The sequence below is a fragment of the Hypomesus transpacificus genome, chromosome 18 (genome assembly GCF_021917145.1).
Source record: "Hypomesus transpacificus isolate Combined female chromosome 18, fHypTra1, whole genome shotgun sequence".
Taxonomy (NCBI): domain Eukaryota; kingdom Metazoa; phylum Chordata; class Actinopteri; order Osmeriformes; family Osmeridae; genus Hypomesus; species Hypomesus transpacificus.
The window spans coordinates 3,702,899-3,729,731 of NC_061077.1; the positions used below are offsets into that span (position 1 = coordinate 3,702,899).

The following is a 26,833-nucleotide window of genomic DNA, read 5'->3' on the forward strand; positions in this document are numbered from 1 at the left end:
GTAATTGACTTTAATTGGGAATTACACATACATTGTATGCTTGATGTTATGGAAGTATACGACTGTGGATTAAGGACAGATGGCGCTAATGCATCTCCGAATCATATTTGATTAGGCCTGGTAATACCTGACTGAAGGCTTTGCTAGCTCTGCTCTCCTGGCTCCCTCAGGGCCTGATGGGACTGACTAACAGACAGACAGAACTCATTATGCGTGTCCATGTGCTGTGGAAATCCTTGTGCTTCAGAGCAGACATACCTGTACCCTTCTTAAAGCAAGGCCCTGGTGAGACCCAACAGCTGTCACCTACCATCAAGCCAATCCCCTCTAATCCCTCATAGCTCGGCCTGCAGTCTGCCTCTAGCGCCCCCTAGGGACCTGGAGGTCAACATAACACCAGACACTTCCTGATTTGAGGAGAAAGCCCATGGACAGGTGGATCTATCTGCACCACCTGAAATCTGCAGGGAAACTGGAATTAGTGTTGTACAGCTCACATACAGACAGTACCGCACACATATTTGGCACCAGGCCGGAATAGCACATACAAATACAAGCCATTTGTGGTCAGCAAGATGCGTTCACGCTTTCAGAAACCAGCAAACATGCTGACTGATTTCCATGGCCGTGGACAATCACGCCATTTGATTGCAGCACAGCCATTTCACAGGGGCAGCTTTTCTTTTAGTCGACATGAATGAAATAATTGTTGCGCTGAAACATTTCCATGCTCTTCGTCTGCTTCTGCGTGAGCTGCCTATTCGGCCAGCTCTCAGATCGCCCCCTCTAACTCTGTGTCTTATCTTCATGGTGCTCACATGGTTGGCTCTGACTGATACAGCAAAGCACATTACAGAGAGGAGGAGGACGAGGATGTGAACAAATTTCATGCAGTGACCTCTGCTGCTCTTGAGTGCGATAAAATGTCTCGGCTTCTGTGCTTTTAATCCATCAAAGTTTAAAAAAAGAGAAAACGGCACTGCTGCTAGACACTGTAGCTCCATCATGATTCAGACCTGAAATGAAGCTGGCAGTATACAAGGAATTATGACTACAGTCTCATGTATACATCAAAAAGAGACCCAAAGTGAAGCTTGCTGCTCACATTACAATGTAATGTAGTGGACATAATTCAACATGGAAAGATTGAGAGTGCTCTGACACACAACTATGAATACATTATGAGGTGAAGACGGGATAAAATGAGGCTTTGTCCCCTGTCACTTTTATGAGGTTACCACGTACACTATGTAGGCACCCAGCAGATGAAAGTCGTTTTATGCATTTATGTCCAGAAATGACGTTGTCTGAAGTTAAGGCTTGTGGCTAAAAATAGGGGAGATATACAACCCTTTCTCTGAGCTGGAAAGTGGCCCTGAAGAGCATCAAGCCATGCAGATATAAATAGAAACAGTCAATCTCATAAAGAGGAGAGAGCACTGTCCCCAAATTAAATTGATCAATTCATGAATTACAATCACTTTGTCAGAGAAAGCGTGCTTTTTTGTGTATAATAAGATATCATTTATTGATGACCTGATGTGCCTTATGGCCATAGCCTCCCGTAGCTTTCTAAAGAATTGGAAAACTCTAAAGCATTCTACAGTAAACCTTCATCTTCAAACAGCATGTGATGTACATGATGAACTGTGCGTTTGAGGCTCAGACAGGCGATAGCTGGCCTCAAGTATTGAAGGTGGTCATTAGATGGATTGGCCATCTTAACAGAATTTCGTTCAAGCAGACAATTACCTGCAGACATCTTTGCTGGTTGGCTGGCTAGGTGGGTTGACTGGCTGGCTGGCTGGCTGGCTGGCTGGCTGGAAGTCTGTCTGTCTGTCTGTCTGTCTGTCTGTCTGTCTGTCTGTCTGTCTGTCTGGCTGGCTGGCTGGAAGGCTGGCTGGCTGTTCTCCCTCATCATTTCCACAGGGGACAGCTGAGCAAATGAGCCCCAGCCCATATCACCTCCTGCCTCTCCCTGGGAAGGTAGACGTACGGTGGGATTTATTTTTCATTTTGTGCAAGGTTGAGGCTGATAATGTTCTCAATCAACATTATTTAAACTTTACCCCCCGAAGGATGAATAATTTTGCATATGAAGTGAGGTAATGTTACGCCCAGAGACAACCAGTGAATGAATCAGTGTAGGGCCATGTCATTTGTCTCTTCGTCGCACCCTGGGTGTCTGTCCCTGATGGATGAAACAGGGGCCTGGATCCATGGTGATCCTGAGCCTGAGGGAGAGAACAAAGAGAGGGAGGGATGGAGGAAGGGAGGGAGTGGAAGGGAGGGATGAAGAATGTGTTAATGATATGGTCATATGTATATGGCGGAGCTCAGCTTCCATTAGGCCACTAATATAACGTGTGGTGTCAGGACGGCCTAATGAGGAATGGAGATGGGATTGGAGGAGACACTGGTGTCAGGCTGAGGTGGAGTTGTGCCTGCAGGCCTGTGACAGCCCCTGCAGCAGGAAACATGCAGAGACCCCACAACCAGCAGCCACGAGTACAGTCATTACACACTGAGCGGATGCACATTTTGACATGCATAATTTGAGTATACTGAGACTAAAGCATTTTGCATGAATTATCTTTGACACCTTGTCAGGAACTTGACAAATAACTAGAATCATAATAAGTATTATTCTACCCGTTTTAGACCAACTAGCTCAAATGCAGCTAGGTTTGAATAAAGAGATATAAAGAGATATACAAAGAGAGCTGCATTCATGAAAGCAGAATCAATTGAATTAATTTGCAGATTCCCCCCCAAAATAATATTTTTGAAAGTGAAGTGAACTCAAAACCTCCTAAATAAGTTAATTCCTTAGATGGAGAAGGCTTGCATGGACAGGTAGAGTGATCTGTGGTTTCCATTAGACCAATGGAATGTGTGTGTCTCTTTGGACCAGCCAGGGACTGAAGGAGATTCACATCCTGTCATCCTCACGATCTGACAAGAGAGCGGGAGGGAAGAACAGGCTTTAGAAAAAGCCCATCAGGAGCAGCATGGATGGAAGCTCATCCCAGTTTTATAGGCAGCCAGCCTTTCAGAAAACAGAAGTGCTTGCCATTGCACATCTCCAATGATGTCTCTCTGCATACGCAAAGAGGAAGGATGAGGAAACTCACAGGAAAGCCTGAATTGTTTATGGTTGTAATATAGATTTTATACAGCTCCCTGGAAAGGAGAATTAGATCTTAAATTACATAGATGTCTCTGTGAGTTGTCAGCGGCAGCAGGAGTTTTATTGGCTGGGGACTCCCATGTGACTGGCTGGCTACAGTTCTGGGTGGACACTGGGGAACTGCTTGTTCCAAAACGGGAACTGGTGGAGACAGCTGACCTATGCAGAGTCAGCTAAAGCACACATCCTACCTCATTCATACCCTGTGCTGAAACAAGGGCCCAGATGAGGATTGAGCGTGAAACTGCATGCAGGCACTTACACGCACACACACACACATATGCACACACGTGCGCACACAGACACTACTCTCAGTTCAAGGATATAATTAGAACTGACTCTGATGCAAGCACTCTCCCAGTGTTCAAACGATAGCAGTCATTGGAAAAAGAAGGATCAGCTCATTCCAGGGCGGGCAGGCTCAGGAGGGCATCACTCATGGAGCCTTTATCTTCCAGAGACAGTCAAACCCAAGCCCAGTGGAATGGGTTCCCTCGCATAATTGCCAGGGTAAAATCAAAACAAGCTTGGGAGTCTTCATCAGTCTTGTGGCTGTGGCTTCATTGAGAGGCTCAGACGAGAAGACAATAGAAACAGTAAGTGCTGGAGCAGGAGAAGAGGCAGCAAGCTTCCTGCAGGTGAGAGCCAGCCAGGGGCTTCTGTGTTCCCTGTCAGAGCAGGAAGCGTATGTTCAGGTTCAAAGTCTCGATACCTGCTACACACCAAGAGTGGGATCATGTGAGAAAGTGGAGGAAAGTTTCTTTACTGCTGCACTGGTCTGTGGCTGTGTCTATGAATAGCTTTGTCCCTGCGCGGCCCAGTGTCAGGGTCCCTGTCTGTGGACAGCAGGACATTTATCACTGAGGCGGCCCATTTGTAAAATGACAGTCCTAACTGGCCTTCCTCCAGCCAGAAGGAACACTGTAGGCTGTGGATGAACCCCTTGTTTCCCTCTCTTTCTACTTTTTTCTCCCCCCCCTCTCTCTCTCTATCTCTCTCCTCCCCTCTCTCTCTATCTCTCTCTCCCTCTCTCACTCTCTCCTCTCTCTCCCTCTCCTCTCTCTCTCTCTCTCTCTCTCTCTCTCTCCTCCCCTCTCTCTCTCTCTCTCTCTCTCTCTCTCTCCCTCTCTCACTCTCTCTCTCTCTCTCTCTCTCTCTCTCTCTCTCTCTCTCTATCTCTCTCTCCTCCCCCCCCCCCTCTTTCTCTCTCTCTCTCTCTCTCTCTCTCTCTCTCGCTCTCTCTCTCTCAGTGTTGTAGGGAAAAGGCTTTGTCTCCTCTGTATCCTCATCTAGGCTAAAAGGTTACAGAGAAATTTACAGGATGTACCTTGGGACACAAGGGAAAGTTCAAGGTGGATGCTGGTCGATAGCACTCCACAAACTCTGCTCTCAGTATAGGCTGAGTCTCCACAATACGGTCCTCTTTCCATGGCTGAGAGGCTGTAGCACGTTGACTGATCAAATAAGTCACTCAAAAACAGGGGAAGTGTGACATTTACATTGTCATTTACCTAGACAGAGGAATACATTCATTATTAATGTATAAGTATTACATTATTAAATATAGAGGATGCTGTCTGGGAAATGTTTGTGCTGTTGCTAAATGTAAACATCTACAGTACTATCAATGAATAAATCCCATTTGTTCACTAAAAGGTCATGTTTATAATACCAATTAGGTTATATAGTATGTAGCTCTGGAAACAAGCCATGTACTTCAGAAGGTTAAGAATCACACAAAACTTGCAGCTGAGCCTATTATGCTATACATGTAACCATCAATTAAATCTGCGCTCTCATTACAGGAATTAACAGTGGAATCTGTGAAAATGTGTGATATTGAAGAAACAGGCCAGTTAAAGGTCAATGTGAGAGATGTGAGGTGGAGTTAAGCTGAAGTGTCTTTCTCTTCTATAGATGGTGCCTGTCTGCCTGCTTGCCTGCCTGCCTGCCTGCCTGCCTGCCTGCCTGTCTGTCTGTCTGTCTGTCTGTCTGTCTGTCTGTCTGTCTGTCTGTCTGCTTGTCTTCCTGTCTGCCTGCCTGCATGTGTATTTCTGTGTACCAGTCTGAGTGTGTCTTTTGTCTGCTTGTCTCCCTACCTGCCTGCCTGCCTGCCTGCCTGCCTGCCTGTCTGCTTGTCTGCCTACCTGCCTGCCTGCCTGCCTGTCTGTTTGTCTGTCTGTCTGTCTGTCTGTCTGTCTGTCTGTCTGTCTGTCTGTCTGTCTGTCTGTCTGTCTGTCTGTCTGTCTGCCTGCCTGCCTGCCCAAGTCCCTCTTGTCCTCTAGTCTATTGAGGTTAATAATTCAGAGAGCAATTAGGTTCTGTGTGAAGTATGCTGTGTTCTGGGTATCAAGGGCTTGGAGGTGGGGCTTGGGGGAAGGGTGATGAGGGAGCCTCCCCCTCTCCTCTTTCAGCTCCACTCCCTATCCTCCTGCCCTCCCCCTCCATGCCCTTGATCTTAAGGCCCAGGGATGGACAATGTGACAGTGACATTAACTGGGCTGTGCTGAGGGGGCTAATGGCCAGCTTAGTGCCCATTAGCAGGCTCTTGTTAGCCTCATTATGGAACATATGCTTTAAAACACAGCTACGGGACCAAAGTAGGGATTGATTTCGGACCCTTTTCAGACCCTCACCACTGGTGCGCTAAAACAAACCTGGCAGTTCGAGATGGTCAAAACAGCTGAAACTCCAGAAAAACAAGACCCAGTCCCATTTGGATCGATACTTTTACAATTATTGTTTCAAGCCCACGCTCAGAGTGTAGGCATTAAAAACTGTGGAAAAGAACAGAAATACCATTAAACGTTGACAGCAATGAAACATTTTATTTTGTGTTGTGATAACAGGAATGACAATGTAAAAACCATTTGTTTTACAATATATTCTGCCTGTCTTTAACAAATCTTACACCTTAGCTAAAGACTTGTTGCTAAGCAGAAAATCAGTTGATCAGTATGATATCCCTCAAATATTGCTATTTTCTATTGCATATTGACATGACCATGTCCAATCTTGTTACAAAGTGCGAGACTCTGACACCCCATCAGGTTCCAACAGAATCCGTCACACATTTGTTTATACTTTGCATGGCTACGCTAATCAAGTGACAAATAAACCAGACAAATGAAATACACTAGCTGTTATAGAAATTAATAAAATAAGAAATAAAGTGAATATATTGTTATCATCTTGAGCGGTTTACAATAGTAGGTGCAGTGTGCACATCACTTGGACATTGGACAGAGAATTTTGAAGGTTAGCCAAACTGGAGCTTGTTGGTAGGGCAATCAATCAGTCTTGGACTTACTGCCTATTGCAATTCTGCTTAAGCCCCTGAAGCCTGATTATGAGGCATTAGCCTCCAAACACTGCCTGAATGGAAATCACTACTGGCTGGTCAAAGCTAATCTAACACTTCCGGCTTTCGTTCTCTCTGTTGACTGCAGACAAAGAGAACATTCTATATATTTATATACATGCATATATATATATATATATATATATATATATATATATATGTTTATATCTGTAAACAATGTAGGGAGAGAATTTGGCCAGCTTAGACTTGCTTTTGCTTTTGAGAGGGGGCATGTCAATACTTAGGGGTTGGGGGGTCGTTTTAACAAATGACTGTGCAAATCAATACTGCAGTGACTATGCCCACCTGCCTGCCTGTCTGTCTGCCTGGCATCTGTCATTCCAGGAAGGAGATGAGCAGAAGCTATGTTTCGAGGAGAGCCTCAACAGTAGCATCTCTCTCCCTTTATCAACCCAAGTCAGAGAGTGATGACACGTCCAAGGGGATCCACCACGTGGCCAGTTCCCAGAACACTGACTGGCGGAGCCGACACCGGGCTGATTAGTGCTCCAATTTGAGCTCTCCAGAAGATATTTCTAGACTGAACTGACTGAAGAAGTTCAAGAAGTTGTTAGGTTGAGTCATATCACAATAACTGGTCTGCTCAACGAAAGCAAATTATATTCACATTTCATAGTCCAAGACCATGGAATGACCATAGGCTCTGACCAAGGGAAAAGTAACAACAGCTTACTGAACATGGCAGCCTCCAGTGGTTCAGGTACATTAGGGTGGTCTGTGCACTCCAGTGCAGCACCCACCTGACCTAGGTGATATAGTGTTACAGCTGGTAACATCAGGACAACGGCATGTGAAACACTCCCACTTTGCCCCGCAGGGTTAATCTATTTTCACATTAACCCCTTTGCAGAGACACTTGACCTGCAAGGCTGCAATATTACAGTCTGGTGTCAACAAACAGATTCACGTGTCAATCGACGTCAGTGAGGCGGAGCGGAGCAATATTGAGCCCACTGATTGTGGACGTGACTGCTGAGGCCCAGGAGGCTGGCATGGCCTGGCCAAGGGGCTCCGGACTGGCTCATAAATCACTGGCATGACAGGCCTGGTGGCCTTTACACAGGCTCTCTCTCTCTCTCTCTCTCCCTCTCTCTCTCTCTCTCTCTCTTCTCTCTCTCTCTCTCTCTCTCTCTCTCTCTCTCTCTCTCTCTCTCTCTCTCTCTCTCTCTCTCTCTCTCTCTCTTTTCTTTCTCTCTCTCTCTCGCTCTTACACTCTCTCTCTCTCTCACACGCACATACACACCACTCAGCACCCCCTCACAAGTAACCCTAACACTGCAAGGCAAATAGAGATTCTCATTGTTGTGCTCTGTGTGAAGGCATACCGCAGGTAATTACTTCATGTACATTTAGTTTCAGACTGCACCATGGAGTACCACAATTATTTAATCTCTGCAGCAATAAGTAGCCTATTACATCAACCTGAGATGTATTCCAATGTCAAGGTATGATTGATGTCTCAGACAAAACAAATCAATAACCCTAAATATTTTATCCCCTGAGATGCCAGTCTTAATCAAAACAATCCATCCTGGATGTCTGGACTGGTCCCCAGTCATTACCAGCCAAAGTGGCCTAAAGCTATTAGCAGAACCACATTAGCACAAGCCGGAGAGTGGTGAGCTTTGAACCACCTTTGTAACACCCCCAGACTGGCCTAGCCTAGCCTATCCATGTACATATCTCAGCTCAACTTAGCCTAGCCCAGCCCGACAGGATGAATGGCAGGCCTGAAGAGCCAGTAAAGCATGATACCACTAATGGGTCTTGGCAAATGGGCTAGTTTGTGGGCAGCATGCGGAGGGCAGGCCTGTGCTGTGAACCGCGGCGTTGGCCATTTCACGGTGTCTGCACGGGACCCCGCCTCACTCACTCACTGGGATGGAGAGCTCCTGGAGGAGGCAGGGCAGATGGGGGAGCAGGGAAGGGGGAACGTAGCGCACTGGGACAGCCTTGGGGGAAATGGGTATCTCGACTGATTCTCTAACACCCAGAATACACCTCAAAATCTCCAGCTTACTGCCTCAGGATGGAAATAGGGTTGGAGGAAATAGGACGTGTGAGTCGAAAGGTTACACACGAGTGGGGATTATGATAATAATTAAGTCGATGATGGATAGTCAATATGCAGGTAGCCCTTTTTTGAAGCATAGGGACATTGTTTCTTGCAACAGACTGTTCCATGTCATTAACCACTGTAATACTGTTCAAACTGTGCAGTCTGACTTCTGCCATTATCTGCTTTCACTATAACCACTTTTGAATGTTGCTCTGGATGAAAGCGTCAGCTAAATTTATTTTATATAATTGCATGAAAACAAATTATTGTGTAAATATATACACAGTATATTCATATTTAACAACCTGCAATAAATGTGTCAGTATTTCTTTTTATAACTTAAGTTTATGATCCCTCTGCCAGACAATCCTTTTTTAATTATAATTTTTGTTTATCACAGCAGTATGTTATGTGGAGATTAACTTTTAATCCCAGTCATTTTGTTTAGTTTGATACCCACTGTTGTTCAAAATCTTATTTCCTGAAATATCCCCTTAGCAGCAGATATTTTTTAAACTGTTCCAAACTGAAGGTAGGGTTTCTTCTGTAAGTGAAAAACATCTCATTACCTTTCCCCTCCCTTTTCTTCTACTGTACATCCCAAAGAGAAATGCACAATGTCCTTAGGAAAATTATCTTACAAATATGATTTAATTTTGTAAATATAGTTGCTTGTGAAATAGCTTTAAAACTTAAAGAAAATCTTGCAAAAACATCAAATCCCTTAGTAAACAGAATTTTGTTAAATCCTCGGTGGCTGTCCAGGAAAAGTACTGTATGAAAGCACTATTCCCTCTGATCAAATTACGAAATTAGCCAATCCATGCCTCTCGACACCTGTGCAGTTTTTGAAATATACAGTGTGTGAAGTCTCATAGTCTCCCCAGTGGTTGCAGCGTTCACCTGGGGAATCACTCTGTGAAATCTCAATGATTAAATCAGAGCCAAACACGATCTGTTTTCACATTACCTACAGGGACCCCATGCACGTCCTCCCATTAGAAACTAAGTCTGTTTCAGTAACGACAGGACGGAATGTGTTCATTTTATGTATTTCCAGCAGGAGCAGAAGAGAGACTGTGGAAGAGACCATGCGAGGGTGTGATGTTGCCCAGGGCTGTGCCTGAGATCCTGGCCATGACACTAACCAGGCCTGATGAGCACACACAGCAAGGCACGGCACCCTCCACTGCAGCCAGCCAATCAAAAGCTGACTTTCTGGGGTGAAATGTCAGAGGCTACAGTCACGTGGAAGTTGCTCACGTTCAGCATGAGATTGTGTTGTACCGAGGTTCTGTAGTGGAAATGTTGGTCATATGCATAGATGTATGTGTATGAAATCTATAATCTTCTATGTTCATTGGTAAGAGACAGGAAGGGAAAATAATTAAGTTGAGTTCAAAGGAATGTGAGGTGCTGATGGCTCTGTGGGCAGCTTGCCCTGGGAGATGGGTGAAGCATTTTATATGGCCTTCTGTCCTCTGGTTACTGTAAGGGGTCAATGAGACAGTTGCTCTGAACTTTGGCTAGAAGGACTGTGTCCTGTTGCATTGTTTGTGTTAATTAAAAGTATTGTTTGAAGATGGTCACACAAAGGACAGTTGACCATTTGACTGGTCAACCCCTGTGGCTTTATTATCTACTGCTCTGGAGAGAGCTGTGACATCAAAGAACTTTGGGACACACCGGAGATGTATTGTTTCAAACTGTCACTAAGTTGAGTTAGCCAATCACAGAGTTTGCTACATTGATTGATTGACCATATAGAATGCCATTTGATCTTAAGTTTATATAAGGCAGTGCATGTGTGCTGGCTGACCATCACTCCTGCGAACGACCTGTGTGGGTGACACCTCCTTCGCTGTGATTGATCAGCAAAGCTTTGTTTATGTAATTGTACAGTCTAATAAATTGTATTAAAACCATATCCCTTGACTATTCAGATCTACACAGTGCCACTCGAATTCTTCCTTAACAGTTCGAAAATCTGCTTCATTAATACAGAGTTTGACATACATTCAGTACACAGAAGTTAGTCAACCTGAATAATATAGACTCTCAACATGCTGTACACTGCATATATATGCTTTTTATAGCAACTGTGCGGTCATGCTGATCTTGAACCCATCATAATCCTCCTCCCTGAGTTTGTCAGCTTCCTGATGATCTTCTTCCTTATCTGTACCTGAGGATGAAAGCAGCAATCTGGAGGACCCATCAAATCAGGAAGCAGCTGTGAGACCATGGAGGGGAGAGGAAAGGCCAGCGCTTGAGCCCTATAAATGACAAATATCAATGTAGGGGAAATGAATGTACATGGAAACACTAAGTTATTGTACCGTGAAGTCCATAAATCTATCAGAAAGGGCAGAGGGGAATTTCCTGACATTAATCACACAGACAGAGAGGGGGGGGGGGGGGGGGGGGGAACAAGGAAGTGAAGGGAGCTATACCAACATATTTTCCCATGTCTCCTGATCTGTGTTCCCTAGGCCCCTGTGTTTGAGCCCCACAGATTAGATTACACACATCTCTCCCTGGTATTTCACAAACACTTTTCACAGAGATGTCTATACAATGAAAGGGTTACAGGACTTCTCAGTTTTCTGAGAAATCTTTTATTTTTCATTTCTCTTCCAATCAAGATTGTTCACACAGTATTTTCACACATGAGTTCTATTACAAAGTCCATTAAAAGTAAATTCAAGATGTCATTGTTATTCCCTCAATAATGGTTCACATTGCCTGGTCTTGTTTGAACAATTTCATCAGTCCCAGGTTTTCTGCAATGGGGTCTGAAAGAGCTGAAAATAATCTGGGCATACACCTTGCATCAAGGCGAGTCCTTCTCTTCAAACAAACCTTCTTTTAAACAGTGGCCCAGCCTCCTCCCCAATGTGTGTGTGTGTGTGTGTGTAATAAACAAACAGGTTCCCAGGACAATACCAGTAGCCCCAGTTGTGTTTGCTTAATTCCCACTTGCATCAGGGGACTTCCTGGTGAAGCAGTGCTTTTCACAGTAATCTAAGTGAACAGTGGCTTTATGGGACAGGATTCCCCACACTGTTCAAACTGAGACCGCCCCCCTCCCCCCATCCTGCATTAAAGCAACACTCGACACCATGTGTTTCCAAACAGATCCGAGATTCTCTGTGGATGGCTGTATCTCCATCCCTGGTGTCGTGTCACGCACGCCTGCACATCTCGCTTGCTTTGATTGGTTCTTAAGGAGGTGTAAACCAACCCAATTACAACTGCTGGACCGCTGTGAGGCGAGGATGGGGCAAGACACCAGGCACGCAGGGGGAGACAGTGACACACACACACACACACATACTCACACACACACGCACAAACACACAAACATGCACACATACTAACACACGTATGAAGATAAACAGTTTTTTCAGACATTGATGTACCTCTTAGCATTAATAGTTAACTGTGTTGCCATGCCAATGAGCCAAGAAATGCAGCATAGACACACAGAGAATCGGATTCCGGCAAAGGGCACAGTCTCTCCTATCAGATCTCCAAATCCATAATTTATCTTCCAAACAAATGATGCACCTTGGCTCCCCATTGTTCTGGGCATGACAGTAAGACTTTGGCTGGCCTTCTTATCTGTGGCTGTGCTGTGTGGAAGAGGAGAATGTAGCAGCAGAAGACAAAAGCATGTGGAGATGGATGCTAGAACAGAACTAGACCATAGGATAATAATCCAGCCATTCCTGGGTAGTGAGACACCATGCTTCTACCCAGAAGCTCTGGGAGCAGGATTCATCTACCAATCAGCTAACATCAGGTCATCCAATAAGAGTCGTGAAATAGACAAGACAGTCTGGGTAAAGGCATTCAAAAAAACTAATACATGAGGTACGGAGAAGCTGACAGGAAATATGTACTAAATGTGCTGAAGCACAATGCATCTCAAGTTTTGTTGCAACTAGCTGTGGAACTTGTTATTGATGTGACTGACATACGGAGCCACAGTTCTACTGGCTCTATGGCTACAAAATGGCTGCAACATGATGAGATGGCCCAGCTTTGTTTAATATACATCACTAAGGAATGTATCAGAGTCGTGATCCATCTTGTATTCCATTTGGCTTGGAGCAAATCCATATCCCGGCAGGCTTTACGGGTAATTACATTGGTAGTGGTATTAATCTTCTCTTACAGTGAACACCATAAAGTGGATTAATGTAAAAACACTGTACTGGCCTGTCAAACACATCCATATTAAATGCATGTGATCCATGTGGTCTTCATTCTGGAAGCCTTCATATTAATATCAACCTGAATACTGTCATATGAATAACACCTTAGCCTACTGTATTTACTTTACTACTATCCATAATTATTTTGTAGAAGATTAAAGGAGAATATCATTTGTATTTATATTTGGCATGAGTATTCTAGATGTATAAAACATGACACATAAATACAAAAGCTAATATAATGCCAATGTCTAAAAGTGCTCTGCCAACTAAACATGACTCAGTGTGATATATTACAGAGCTGACCTTTAAAATAGGATTCTATTTATCAACCTTCCTCTCTCATCTCCAGAACATACATCTTCTACACAATTGAATTCTTCTACTGGATGTCCTGGAAGTGAACCGATTCACCGTGTGTAAACAGTGAGTTCTGGCACCAGATATTCTGTCTCTAACCATTATTTGTAATACAACGGCTAAATATCATAAATAATTGAGCATCCTTGTCTCAGGCTCCATAATCAAGCTGATGTCTCTATACTGCCAGGATCTGCCTGGCTCTGCAGTTTCTAAGTGAGATGGATGAGGCTTAGTCCAAACTGCTGAGGGGTGAAGAGAATTAGGCCCACATTAGAAGCCTACATTTTACCATTACACTCACAATGGTGAGTGGTTGAAACTCCTTCCACTGCTAACAGAGCCCCAAAGCATGTCTTAGCAGTGACTTAATGCACAGGATTAAAACTTTTAATGAAACTACTGTGGTCTTTTGAGGCTTCTTGATCACCATCTATTCCAGGACTAACAAATGATCTGTCCAGTGTGCTCCAGACAACGATTGGTTCAAAACAATATGCCAGCACAACAACGCAACTTTGAGCAGTCAATCATTTGAAAACATTTAAACAACCGATTTCATTATGGCTACTTCCCAGGAATATGTGAGGCAGTTTGCGTCATTCAAGCAACATGTTGTAAAATGTGGAAAAGGAATTCAATCAGCCAACAAGTGTGTGTAATGTGCTTACTGTCCATATTTAACCTAATGATAATTAATTTGCGTTTATTATCAGCCTTACAGTAAATTCAACATCCTTAAGACATTTTAATTAATGTTCCCGCCATGTTCAAGATTACATTGTCTTCACCAAACTGTGTGATTACTGCTTTTAGCAGAGCTGGCTAATTTAGATTTGTATCTATCACATTAATGCTGATTTTACTGATTTAACAACATTATAAATCCAAGGTATGACAATACAAAAAGACACATTTAGATACATCTAGCTCTGCATCATCTTCACCATCTCAATTCCTCAGTCTCTCTCCTTGACACAGACAAATTGGCACACACGCAATAATAGGAGTGCACACAATCACACATACACATGGACACACATGCACACAAACACACACAGATGCACACACAAAGGCTGCATCTGACTTATATCTGGCAATAAGGGCCAGAGCCCTGACGTGCATGAGAAGTTGCCGGATGAAAATCCTGCAGGTTTAATTACCACTATCAATTGTCGAGGATTACAGGAGATAAACCTCAAAAAGAGCCTCTGACAGCAATTCACCTTAGTGACAGAATGTCACGGTGTCAAGGCTTCCTACAACATGGGCCTTCTCACAGCTCCCATTTGATACCTAATAAATGTATGACGACATTTCAGCTGAACAGCCAGTCGGAGGTACGAAGCGCATTTTAAAAACATCCCCTGACCTTTAGACGATGGCGGTAATTGCTTGTGCCTGACAAGGATGGAATATGAGTCTCTCATGAGTCATGGCATTGGAGAGGGACCTGCAGGTCTCACGGCTGGGTCGGCTGGGTCGTGTGGGGTCTTCAACATATCAGGGAACAGAAGAAGACAACAAGCCTTCAGTTTCCAGGGGGAATCTCACCCCAGCTGTACCCAGAAGGGGGGAAGAGTTCTCATCAAGTAATAAACTCCTCTTAAGTCGAAAAAAACCCAACTAAAAACAGCTGGCAATAAAAACATGTAATGCTGAACAGCAACAAGCCTAGAGGTCTCCTAAAGATCACAGTCTCCTATTACTTCTTCCGCGTCTAGGGCTCAAAGTTGATGTCGATGTGACAACAAATCTTTTCCTCTTCTTTCATTCCCTCCCAGCTGACGCCCCGCGAGGCGACTGTGTGGAAGAGACAGATCAGAGATGAAATTAGAGAGACACAGAGATGACTCAAAGAGTTGAGCAAATCCACTCAGAGAGAAAAAGGCTCACTCCTGAGAGCTGTCAGGAAACTTCTAAAGCATCTCACCAGTGAACATGTCACAGGAAATTCATCCCTGGGAATAGAGAATATAAAGCCCCTTTTCATTTTGTATTATTAAAACCAAAGATTTCTCCTGCATTTTTCTTTCTGTTGAAATCTTGAAACAAGTTTTGTACCACACGGGGAGCCCTTCCTTATCATGGTTGTTCCCTGCACATTTAACCCCTTCATCTTTACAGTCAATCAACAAACTGTTTCACTTAGAAGTCAATGAAGGGTGAGTAGGGTTTTCATTTGTCAAACTAAATGTGTCCAGTTTGGTGTTGTTGGAGGCACCACTTTTAAAGGGAAAGTGAAGTATGTGGCATGTAGTGGAGCATCAATAGAGTAGCAAACATGTTTGCTTCCGCCGTAGCAGACATGCATTTCCTCCTGGCTCAGACCTCAGGAAGAGAGAGCCAGAACTAACTTTGGTGTCTAACTTCAAACAATCATTTATAGCAAAACAAAGAACTATTTCCGTGTGATTTTAGCTGTACATAAATACATTTGATAAATGTGCATAACAGGATAGCTTTGACTCCCGGCAACTATCTAACCTAAGGGGAATGCTCATTGCAAACAATACATCACAATGGTATTGGGATTAAAACATACTGATGAAAAGGTATTGGTAACTAGCCTTTTCACATCCAAACTTGATGGCTCTTGACTTCGTAAAGAGTTAGGACAGAACACATGGTAACATTCCTGCAATGCACTGATAGGGTCCAGTCTGCCAACACTGCATTAAATGATATGTACAACCCATATGCCGTGTTCAGACAGATTTAAATCATTGATAAATAGTAACAGGTGTACGTTTACTAACTGCACCATGCGTTTTCTAAAAGTCTAACAACATTGACCATTGTGCGGCCCCAAAACAGGCACCAATCATGACTTCTCAACAGGCCCGTGGCTCTCAGAGCAGGGGTGTTAATCTCCTCACCCGGCCTATTGTTGGCTGCTCGAATCACAGTCTGAGGAGAAGACGTTAGGTGGAGGGAAGCGGAGGCGTTTACAGTCCCTGGAACAGAGCTCAAGCAGGTGTTGGGTTTGTGTGCCATCACCCCTGCCAGTGCACCCGTTGGCCATTCACGTTCGCCCACAGCCAAAGAGACAGCTTGTGAGGCACTGGCCCCTGATCCCAGCACATTAGTTTAATGCCCAGATCTGTGGAACGGTTCCTCCCCCACCCCCACCCCCCACTACCCAACCCCCCAGTACTGGCACTGCACCCAGACCGACAGACAGACAGACAGACAGACACAGAGAGACGATCCTGCCCACGTCTTGCTCTCTTTGTGCTTGCCATCCAGATATGCAAAACAATGCTCTGGGATTTGTGTTTGCCTTTCTCTATCCCGTGTGACTATAGCTTTGCTGCATAGCTAAGACACAGAACACACAGTACAGCAGAACAGGTTTCGGCTGCAGTCTGTTGTTATGGAGAAATCCTTTATGAGGTTTGTCTCTTGCACCTAAGGGATGTTTATTCAAGTGGTCTAGCATCTCAAACCTAGCATGTGCTCACCATTTCCAGTTATTTCCGGAGAGTAAACAGGAACAGGATCTATCCCAAGTAGATTTCAGTGTAAATATACAGCTGGTTGTGGGGTGACCAGTCGCCCTCATAGAAATTGCCCCATCCATCCTCGTCTACATCATCAGACAGAGACCAAGGGGGCAACTAGCCCCCCATCTGTCTGTCTGTCAGCAGCCATGTGTCAGTGCTTAGGATGGACGGTCTGCTCAGGACCAAGCTGCCAGGAGAAGTGACCAAATAAACAGCTGCACGTGTATTTATATATCCTAGCTCTCCGGTAATTAGCTCTCAGCACATCTTGAGCCTCAAATTTGAGTGAGAGCCAGTGTTAAAGCTCATCATCTGCCACGTGTTCCTTCCTGTCTCTCAGTCTCGCTCGCTCTCACACGCTCTCTCTCTTTCTCTCAGTTTCTCTCCTTCCATCTCTCTGTCTCTCTCTCTTGTCATCTCCCAGGTTCCCAGAGGGAGGAAGAAATATTGACAGGTGCAGAAGCCTCTGGAGTGGAGACCTAGGAGCAGACATATGGGCTGTCAGTGGAGTAGGAGAGACTGCCTCTTATCAGGTTGGGTTTATTTTGCCCGACAGTTGGTGGATGTTTTGAAGATGGGTTTGTTGATGGGTCTGTCTCCGGCACCAGGGTAGCCATGGTAAATCAACAGGGTAGACTGCCTGGAAAATCATCCCTGTGTCAAAATGATGACAACACAACATAGAGGGACTCCCTCCTGTCTGATGACAGCTGTGATGTGCTTCCAGAAAAGAACACAATTCAAATAGAGATACTATAATAGTTACATAAATAGTCATAATCAACTAAAAATAACTGTGGTTTTCTTTTGATTTTAATTGTTGTACAAAGGTCTTGTGTAATGTTCCAGTGAATGTTGTAAGTCTAGAAAAATGCATAATCTGTCACCAAAAATGCAAAACCATCCTAATAAACAGCAGCACTATTGTATACCACATTGCAATATATTGCAATTAAGTCACATATCTTTTTTACATGCAGTCAAATGTATTTCACATCATTTATCACATCTAGCTGTTGTCATAGCAATTATGTACATAGTCATGTACTGTAGACAACCAAATGAGATTATGCTGGGTGCACTATTGGTTTGAGTTTTAACAGGGAAAAGACATTATAGTCTGGGACTTTATCATCAAATATAAACACTTTTTTTCAAGATTAACTTTAAGATACATTTTTGCCTACAATAAGTCAAAAGTAGATCACATTTTTCCCAATACCACAATCTTTATTATTGTCTGAGTATTCCCTTCGTTCAAGTTGTCCCAACAGATAGAGAGGGAAAGAACCATTCAGAACTGGAGGCCTTTGGGGGGAAGTGAAGTGGGTGGTCATTAACATGCTGGCCAGCACTCATCCCTCAGGATGCCAACACCCTACACCCTGTGTGGCCAGCTGCCTCCCCTCCACCTGCCTCTAATGCCTTGTCAACACAAGCCTATAAGCGGAGCACCTTTCCCCCACCCCAACCGGACTCCTGCATTACGGCATGTTTGATCTGTCCATAAATTAGAAGTTGCAAATATTTGGACAGTTTAACCTTGTATGGGGGAGGGCTGAAATACCCTGTTTGAAGAACTTTAGTGTGATGTAATTGAACTGCATGTGTGTGTGTGTGTGTGTGTGTGTTTGTTTGTGTCGTGAGAGCTGCGGTCGGAGGGCCAAATGAAAAGGTCAGATTTTTAACATGTAACCATTTTCTGTCACCAGCACAAGGTGATTTGACAACCAAATCCATGGTCGACGCACCTCCAATATTTATTGTATTGACCGGGGTCTTTCTGTCTGCTTATGTTGTCTGGCCTTCGATCCTTCATGGCAGCTCTGTTGGTGACAGGGTCCCTCGGCCGTGGGTGGAGTTGGAGAGGTCGCCCCCAGGCCCCCGCTGAGGACAACTGGCTTCACGCTCCACCTGTCAATAACGTTAACAAGAAACCACAGCCCCGTGTTGATGGGGCTGTTTCAGCTCTGGAGGGATGGCTCTCAGGGATGGACACACGTGGACCAACACAGCCATGAAGCCCCCAACACAACATGCTCTCTCTCTCTCTCTCTGTCTCCCCCTCACTTTCTCTCTTTCCCTCTCTCTCCAGCCCTCTCAACATCCATTTATCTTTCTCATTGCCTTTTTCGTGTCCCTCCCCCCCTCCCCCCTCTGTCTTTTGCCTCCCTCTCTGTCTGTCTCTATTTTCATACAGCCTGGAGTCTCCACAGTTTTCTCACGCAAGCCCTCAACCTAGCACTTAGTTTTACTAAAGCACCTGCACACAGCTCCACTCCAAACACTGAGCACATCAGCGGGCTCATCATTAGGAAGAAAAGACATGCTCTCAAACCCATAGCCATTACTTGTATTGACACTGCAATACAAATAAAGTGTAGAGTTTACACATGTATTACAAATACAAGGAACAGTGTTTTGTCCTCTCAAAGAATAATATCAAATTGTTGAGTTATAACAACATAGTCAACAGTACAAAATGAAACAGCATCAAATGAAAGCATTCAGCCTCCTCAGCCTCCTGGCCAGATTATTCATATTTAGAGATGGTCAAGAGGGGAAAACAACTCTCCACATGAGCCATATCAGACTCATCCAACAGCCGAGCGTCTGGCTTGTGTATTAGCAGCATCATTTCATGGTGCTCAGACGATTTAAACACAGCCGCATCCCTCCCCAACTATTATGGCATGCATAATAAAGAGGCGCCATAATCATTGTGTCTGGCTTTGATGGAAGTTGTTGTGCCCCTGCGGGATGGCCTTTTTTGATCCGCTCACAGTGTGATTGAAAAAAGAGGCATTAGAGGCAGGTAAACAAAGGAGCTGTGAGCAGAGGCAAGCGCCATGTGCCCCACTGAAAAGCCCCTAACATGTAATACTTTAATTAGAACAAAACTATTACCAAAGCAGTTCCTGGACCCAGGCTCCCCCTTACAACGAAAGCTAATCAGATAGAGTTTTAATGAGAATGTGTGGTGTAATCACGACGCTAGCCCAGTCCCAGGGCTTAAAGCCTATTACACTCTGTAAAATATTAATGATTCTCCAGTAAAAACCATTTAAAAGCATCTCCCAGGAGGCCAGGGAGCCCAATGCACATTATTTTCCTCTGAACTGTGTTCTTACACAAGAGTATGGAGTATGTCTCTATCCTAGCATTAGCAGTTGACCTTAAACTGCAAAGTGCAATTCCAGGAAAATGAGGATTAACCTGCGAGGGGACCACATTAATGCCCATTGGAAAACGTTACGCTTCAGGTTTGAGTGAACGTAGGGAAGAATGAGAAGTCACAGGTGTAAGAATATAGAAAAATGTCTTCATGTTGGTACTTGTTGGTAAATGGAGTCCTAGAGAGCCACAATCAAAACAGACATCATACAGTAACACAATAGATCTGACACTGGTACCTAACTGCTTGTTCATCTAAATGGTACATGGGACATGTTACAGGCATCTGTTCTGCTGTAAGGGCCCCATACAACTGTGAGCGCAAGCTCCTGTCTAAGGGGCTAATGGCTGAGGGGATTTAGGGAGGGGGGCAGATGAATGAGGGATGGGTGAAGCAAGAGTGAGGGCAGATTTATGAGGATGAAGGATGAAGGGGTGAGAGCGGAGGCATGATGGTTAGGGATGAGGCATGAGCCATGAGGCAGCTAAGGCCTGGGGTATGGAAGCTGAAGCTGGCTTAGCGGTTGGCTGGCTGACCGGTTAGCCGGGTAGCTGGGATGCTGACCAGGCCTCCTGCGGGGATGCTTCCTGGTCTTAATTACAGAGGGAAATTAAAGTGATCTGCCCTCTATGTCTCTCATCTCATCTCTCATCAACATGGCACTGTAGTCGGCCCATTAGTCACAGTAAATAGGTGTGAAGAACACTCCTAACCTCTAATCCTGGTCCAGTAGATAGATGACCAAACACATATTTTATCATGTCAGACAAAGGGAGAGACAGATAGACAGAGAGAGAGAGACAGATAGAGAGAGCGAGAGAGAGAGAGAGAGAGAGAGAGAGAGAGAGAGAGAGAGAGAGAGAGAGAGAGAGAGAGAGAGAGAGAGAGAGAGAGAAAATAAGGCTCGATTTCTAATAAAATAGTACATTTTCACTTCAGAATGGTGAACAACATCAGGGAAGTCACATAGTATTACAGAATATTATTCAATTGTTCCACCCTATGAAGAATGCTGTTTGTTCATTATTAAATCCCCAGACAAACCCCCAAGGATGTGTGCCTGGCTCTGCCCATGTGCCAGCACCGATGTGCCAGCATCCAGAGATGACATGATGCCACGCAGAGCAGATGGTGGCAGAAACATGGGTCTGGTGAAGTGTCTTACACCACCAAGAATATCTCCGCTCTTTTATCACACTGAAACCAGGAGGAAGACGTTTATTGTCTCACAATACCAGTGTTTCTGCATCGTAATGTAGCATAAACATCACAGTAGGAAACCATCCTTAAAAAGATGAAAGTAATAGTCCATAACAGCAATTTAACAGACACACACCACTCTGGCATTGGTTCCATTAAATGAAAATAATAGATTGACTGGTAATTGCACATCAGCTGAGCTACAGCAAGCTCTAGCATCCTCCTGCATGACACATAATGGTTATTTGGAATATATGAATCATGCAGTGAGCAATATCCATGCATGGTTGGGCATTGATGGTAATAGCAGGGAAATTAGGGCAAATTCAGACTAACATCATTCATGTTTGGACCTGCAAAGGCCTTTAAACCATATTGTAATTAGAAATTATTTTTCTCATTCATTTTGGTCTTAGTGTTTCATTAGCATGTGGTCATGAGGGTTACAGCTAATTGAAATGGTTATTAAGCTAATTATGTTTACTTTATCTAGTGTGGGCCAAACCAGTCATATATCTCTCTCTCTTTTCTCTCTCTCTCTCTCTCTCTCTCTCTCTCTCTCTCTCTCTCTCTCTCTCTCTCTCTCTCTCTCTCTCTCTCTCTCTCTCTCTCTCTCTCTCTCTCTCTCTCTTTGTCTCACACACTATCTTTCTCTCTTGCTCTCTCACTCTCCCAGCCTTTTCCTCCATCCCTCTCTATCTCATTCCTCCACCTCCCTCCCTCACTTGTCCTCTCGCACTCCTCCTCCTGTGTCCAGGAGCTGTTTGCTTATTGTAATTGAAGATGGTGGAGGCTCCTTCCCTCCCGGGCCTTCCAGTTCTCTAATCCATATTGACATGGTGGCTGCAGGAGATGTGCTGAATGTTAACCTGCAGTGCTGCTCTGTCCCTGGTATTGAAGGAGCTGGGACTGAGGGTCACACAAGCAGGAGAGGAAACTGCCTCCTCTGCACTCCCAACACCCCTCACTGCTCTGCACCACTTTGTACTGCACCCCTCTCCTCTCTCCTACCTTGTCCTGAACCACCCCTCTCCTCTCTCCTACCTTCTCCTCCACCACTCCTCTCTCCCAAACAACCACACTTTCCACTGTCTCCTCCATCCCCCTTTTCTCCAGTCCTTTCCTCCGTCCTGTTGTTCACTTCTCTCCTCTCAAAGTAGGAAAGATCTCTTTGTTGCCTCCAGTGTATCCATGTGTTAAAACATAATGCGTTCATACATGCATGCCCTCGCTCTAGTGCCTGAAGCAACAACATGACACACATTTGTGTCTGATGAGTGTGTTGTGATCCTTTTGACCTTATCCACACTGAAAAAAAATTAAACATTTAAAACCTCTTTGCATCTATGATGTTGCTTGTTAGAAATAAGCTTCAGAACTGTAGAAAGAAAAAAAAAAAGATTTATAAGGAACACTATATACCAAAACAAAAACATGAATGATTCATGCCCATCATCATTTCTGATTGTTTTGTTTTCATTTCTACTTCCTAATTCCTGTTGCTCTTTGTCATTAATGTCATATTGCTATGTAACCGTGAACAGCACATCATTAATCTAATTTTCCGCCCACACCACTCTGTCACAGTGAATATTAATGGTGTGCATAACCATCTGGAGCTGTTATTAACACAGTTAGACAGTTCTAGAATAGTTTGCAAACACAATATTCCACAGAACAATCTAAATTAGGGATTGGAGCCCAATCCATCCAATGTCACCCAGAGGCACTGGAAGAAGCAAGCAGGCAGACAGTATAGAATGATGTTGAATACAGTACAACCAAAGTAGGATGCACATTTAGAAAGACAATGAAGCTGGTTTGACTTGATGCACCCTTTGGTGGAAGTCCTGGTAGCTTCCTCAACACTCTTTATGCATCCTTTAATTATTAGGATAAAGTTTGGTTCATGAACAAAGTTTCAGTCTGAACATGTTTGTTCAGACTGAAAGGTCATGCTGTGAGATGGGAGTGTGAAGAAGTCCCAGTGTCTGTATTTTTCTTTAATAAGTGGTTCTGTAACAGAAATAGTTTCTACTGAAATATGATAACAAGAGGCACTTGTGTCACTCAACTCATACTATGACGCAGTGTTTCGTTGCGGATCCTCCCAAATATAATTTCTCATGCACCAATACCTCTTTATTACATATTCCAAGCTGATGGTGAAACTTTTTGGGCCATGTCAATTTAATTGGGAATAGTGCAGTTTATTTTCAATAGCATGATGTCCTGGAAACTTCAGAATGAGACGAAACAAGCAGCAACAACAAGAGAGAGAAACAAACCTAATATTAGGAACAGGGGCGTAGCATAAATGCCTAGCTTTATTAGAACGATTATACTCTCGACGTCTGCCTTGGCTGCAGACAGTAAGTACTGTTCTGTAGAGCAGTGACACATCAAGTGTTTGCTTCACTGTGCTTATTTAAGTTCACTCAGATGCTGGGCTGAAGAACACTCACATGAGGCAGCTACCAGAGAAATCAATTTCCCAGCATTCTTCTTCCACCCACTAGTTATCTCCCTCTCTTTTTAAATGTAATGTGTGCCAAAGCTCCCATATTCCAGGTGTGTTGCAAGTCAGCAGAAACAAAATGTTGCCATCAAATCCATGGCTGACTTTCCCCTAGCTCTGCCTAGTGGGTTTAACCTCTGAATGCTCTCCTCACCTCTCTCCTGCCTCCTCCCACACTCACCCATGAACGCAGCCAATTTCCCTGCTGTCGGCCAGAGCCAGATTTGCATTAATGAGACATGCGGCGATAAGCCCGCTATGGCTTTTAGTCCATCACCACCACGCTCCTAAATCAGCCACTAACTTTTACCGACGCACACTTTTCAGAGCAGACTGTCCACCCAGGGGCCTGAGGTGGGGGGGGGGGGGGGGGGGGGGGGTTCTAACAGACCGCAGAGTCTTTACTTTGACAGAAGTGTATCATGGAGCTTCGGACTATAAAAAAAAAGTTAGCCTCATAATAGTCCAGTCACACAAGGAAGAGATGATGACATGCCTATGGCATTGTCTATTAAACTGCGTATCAGAGTGCTTACAATATTTTTGTTGTTGTTGTTGTGCTGTCACATCCTCAGAGTAATGGGATTTATTGCTTCACTTGCTGTCCTTGCTGGAGATGGGAACATCAACCCCCAAACGATGAGCTCATGAGGAGCATGTGGAGGCGTGTGGAGGCGTCAGCCCCCTGGGTGGTGAGGCAGGAGTGACAGTTGACCTGAGGGGAACCAGCCCTCATTTCTAAAAGAGGCGGGAGGGAGCGCGGGGGTGTTTGTCATCCCCTGCTAGGTAATCTAGTGGAAGCAATTAGCCATCATTAAGAAGAAAAACAAATGTGCTGGTTGTTGAGCCTCAGCAGGGGGATCCAGCAGAGACTGTCTGCCTGCCTGTCCCCTGCCTTTCCCACGGCCAGCCCCATGGCCCAGGACCCAGCCCTATGGCCCAGGACCCAGCCCTATGGCCCAGGACCCAGCCCCATGGCCCAGGACCCAGCCCCATGGCCCAGGACCCAGCCCCATGGCCCAGGACCCAGCCCCATGGCCCAGGACCCAGCCCCATGGCCCAGGACCCAGCCCTATGGCCCAGGACCCAGCCCCATGGCCCAGGACCCAGCCCCATGGCCCAGGACCCAGCCCTATGGCCCAGGACCCAGCCCTATGGCCCAGGACCCAGCCCCATGGCCCAGGACCCAGCCCTATGGCCCAGGACCCAGCCCCATGGCCCAGGACCCAGCCCCATGGCCCAGGACCCAGCCCTATGGCCCAGGACCCAGCCCCATAGACCAGGACCCAGCCCCATAGACCAGGACCCAGCCCCATGCAGACTCCATGACCCTCCCAGGAATCACCAAACTGCTCTTCTCTAATTTATGCTAGGTTGCTTCCATCAACAGTGTGTTACATAGGCCACAGGGAGCTCTGACTAAATGATAGAACCATAAATGTCTCTCAACACCAGTTCATACCTTGAGGAAAATCATAGCATTTCTACAGTTACCACAGTGTGTCTTGGTGAGAAGAGAGACCGAAATCTAGAAATCCTTGAAATGACTGTTATCGCCTTTTTCCCATCAAACTGATGGCCAACACAATCTGGCTGGTGCTTGAATGTGAGAATAGAATATGTGAGTTGAAGCTGTGAAGTGGGTAAATCTTTTGTCTGGGGTGTACATGGCTGCTGAGAAAGGTAGTCCACCGATCATTATACCCCTCCACATGTATCCCACTCAGACCTGGAGTGATCAATCCACACTCCCGCCGTTATTACAAAGCCATCGCCAACAATGGGAGCAGGATTGGAGGTAGGGTGACTTGTAGAATGAAGCTCTAATGGATAGCCACGGGAACCTGCCACCGTGAGTGATTAATTAGACTTTCACTGTGAGCTTTAGAGCTCTCCTCTCCATCTCATTAGAACAAAAGCCCCACAATTTTTAGCTACAATACTTATTATCCTTTCAGAGCATTGGAAACGGATCTGCTCTGTGTGTGCCGCTGTCTGACATTAAGACTTGAGGAGGGCTTGCTGGATGGCTGGCTTGCTGACTGGCTGGCTGGCTGGGTGACTGCTTGTGAGAATGGATGACATTTAGCGAGGCATGCAAAGCCTCTGAGGATGGCGGGCTCTCTGAGGGGTTAGCAACGGGGCTCCAGTCTGCTGAGATAAGGGCTCCTTTGATATCATACCAGGTGTCAGCCGCCTTGGTGGTCATCCACAGAGGGAGGTCAGGACTCTGACACCCTCTAGTCTCATCCTTGCTTTCCTTTGAGAGGTAATGTGTTGTGATTATGAGCTAATGAGGCCTGCATATGCTCTAGATTTCCATCGCTTTTGCACGGAGTCTGACAACTCAGACCACTTAGACTGGGCATTAGCACAATTAGGATGCAGCCTGAAGTGGGCTTTAGAGAAGCAAGCTGTGTCCCTATGGAACTTCTGCTATCAGGGCACTTGCATCCGCTTTGATAAGGAAAAGGCCAAACAAATCTGATGAATGGCTCTCAGACCCATCATTTGCAATTCTATCACATAGTTGACTTTTTTTTCCTGATCACCAAAGCGTTGCCTCATGCAGACTGGCAAAGCAGAGACTGACAGCTAGGAGGTGTTACAGGAAAGCTGGTCTGGTGCCAGCCTGGAACCCAAACATCTGTTCACATTAATAATTAATCAATTAGATGTCACACATGTGCCAGGCCTGCGGTGATGGAGTGGGCAGGGCGAGGGGAGCTCCATGCAGGGCTAAATGTGCCAATGGTTTAGGTTGCCCACAGGGACATGCCCTTCAGCCACTGTGCATGCCCTCCCCTCCTCTCTAATGAGTCACACACTTCCTGTCATGGTGACACGGAGGGACATTCTGAATAAAGACAAGCCTTTTTGTAAAGTGGCAGACATTAAATTGTTCACAGTTTCCACAACTCCCTTGTCCCAACAAAAATGCATAAACATTGTATAGACCAGTGCTGGGTTATTTTGTTTAATTTCAAACTATGAGAATGTAAACTGTAAAGTAAACTACGTAATCAGATAAAACAAAAAAAACAATACTGTGATTGTCTGGGATTTTCTGTATAATGATGCAGAATGCTGTCAAAGAATTGTCATTCCATGGACGGTTGGCTTTTATGCGTATTTTGTTTTTGCATTATCTACATTATCTAGAGAAATTTGAAACACTTTGATTTTGCATTAGCCGACAAATGCTGACTCTTCATCCCTTCTG

At 44.9% G+C, this 26,833-nt stretch overlaps 1 protein-coding gene across 1 annotated transcript; it reads left to right on the plus strand.

Moving 5' to 3' along the window:
• The first annotated feature begins 24,440 nt into the window (after positions 1-24,440).
• LOC124480210 (extensin-like) lies at positions 24,441-24,908 on the plus strand. Its single transcript, XM_047039315.1, has one exon. It carries the CDS (start codon positions 24,441-24,443, stop codon positions 24,906-24,908), a length of 468 nt encoding a protein of 155 aa, XP_046895271.1.
• Positions 24,909-26,833: the final 1,925 nt, after the last annotated feature.

What these genes read in the sequence shown, in the direction of transcription:
- LOC124480210 (XM_047039315.1), top strand. Translation starts at nt 24,441, where the DNA reads ATGTGCTGGTTGTTGAGCCTCAGCAGGGGGATCCAGCAGAGACTGTCT.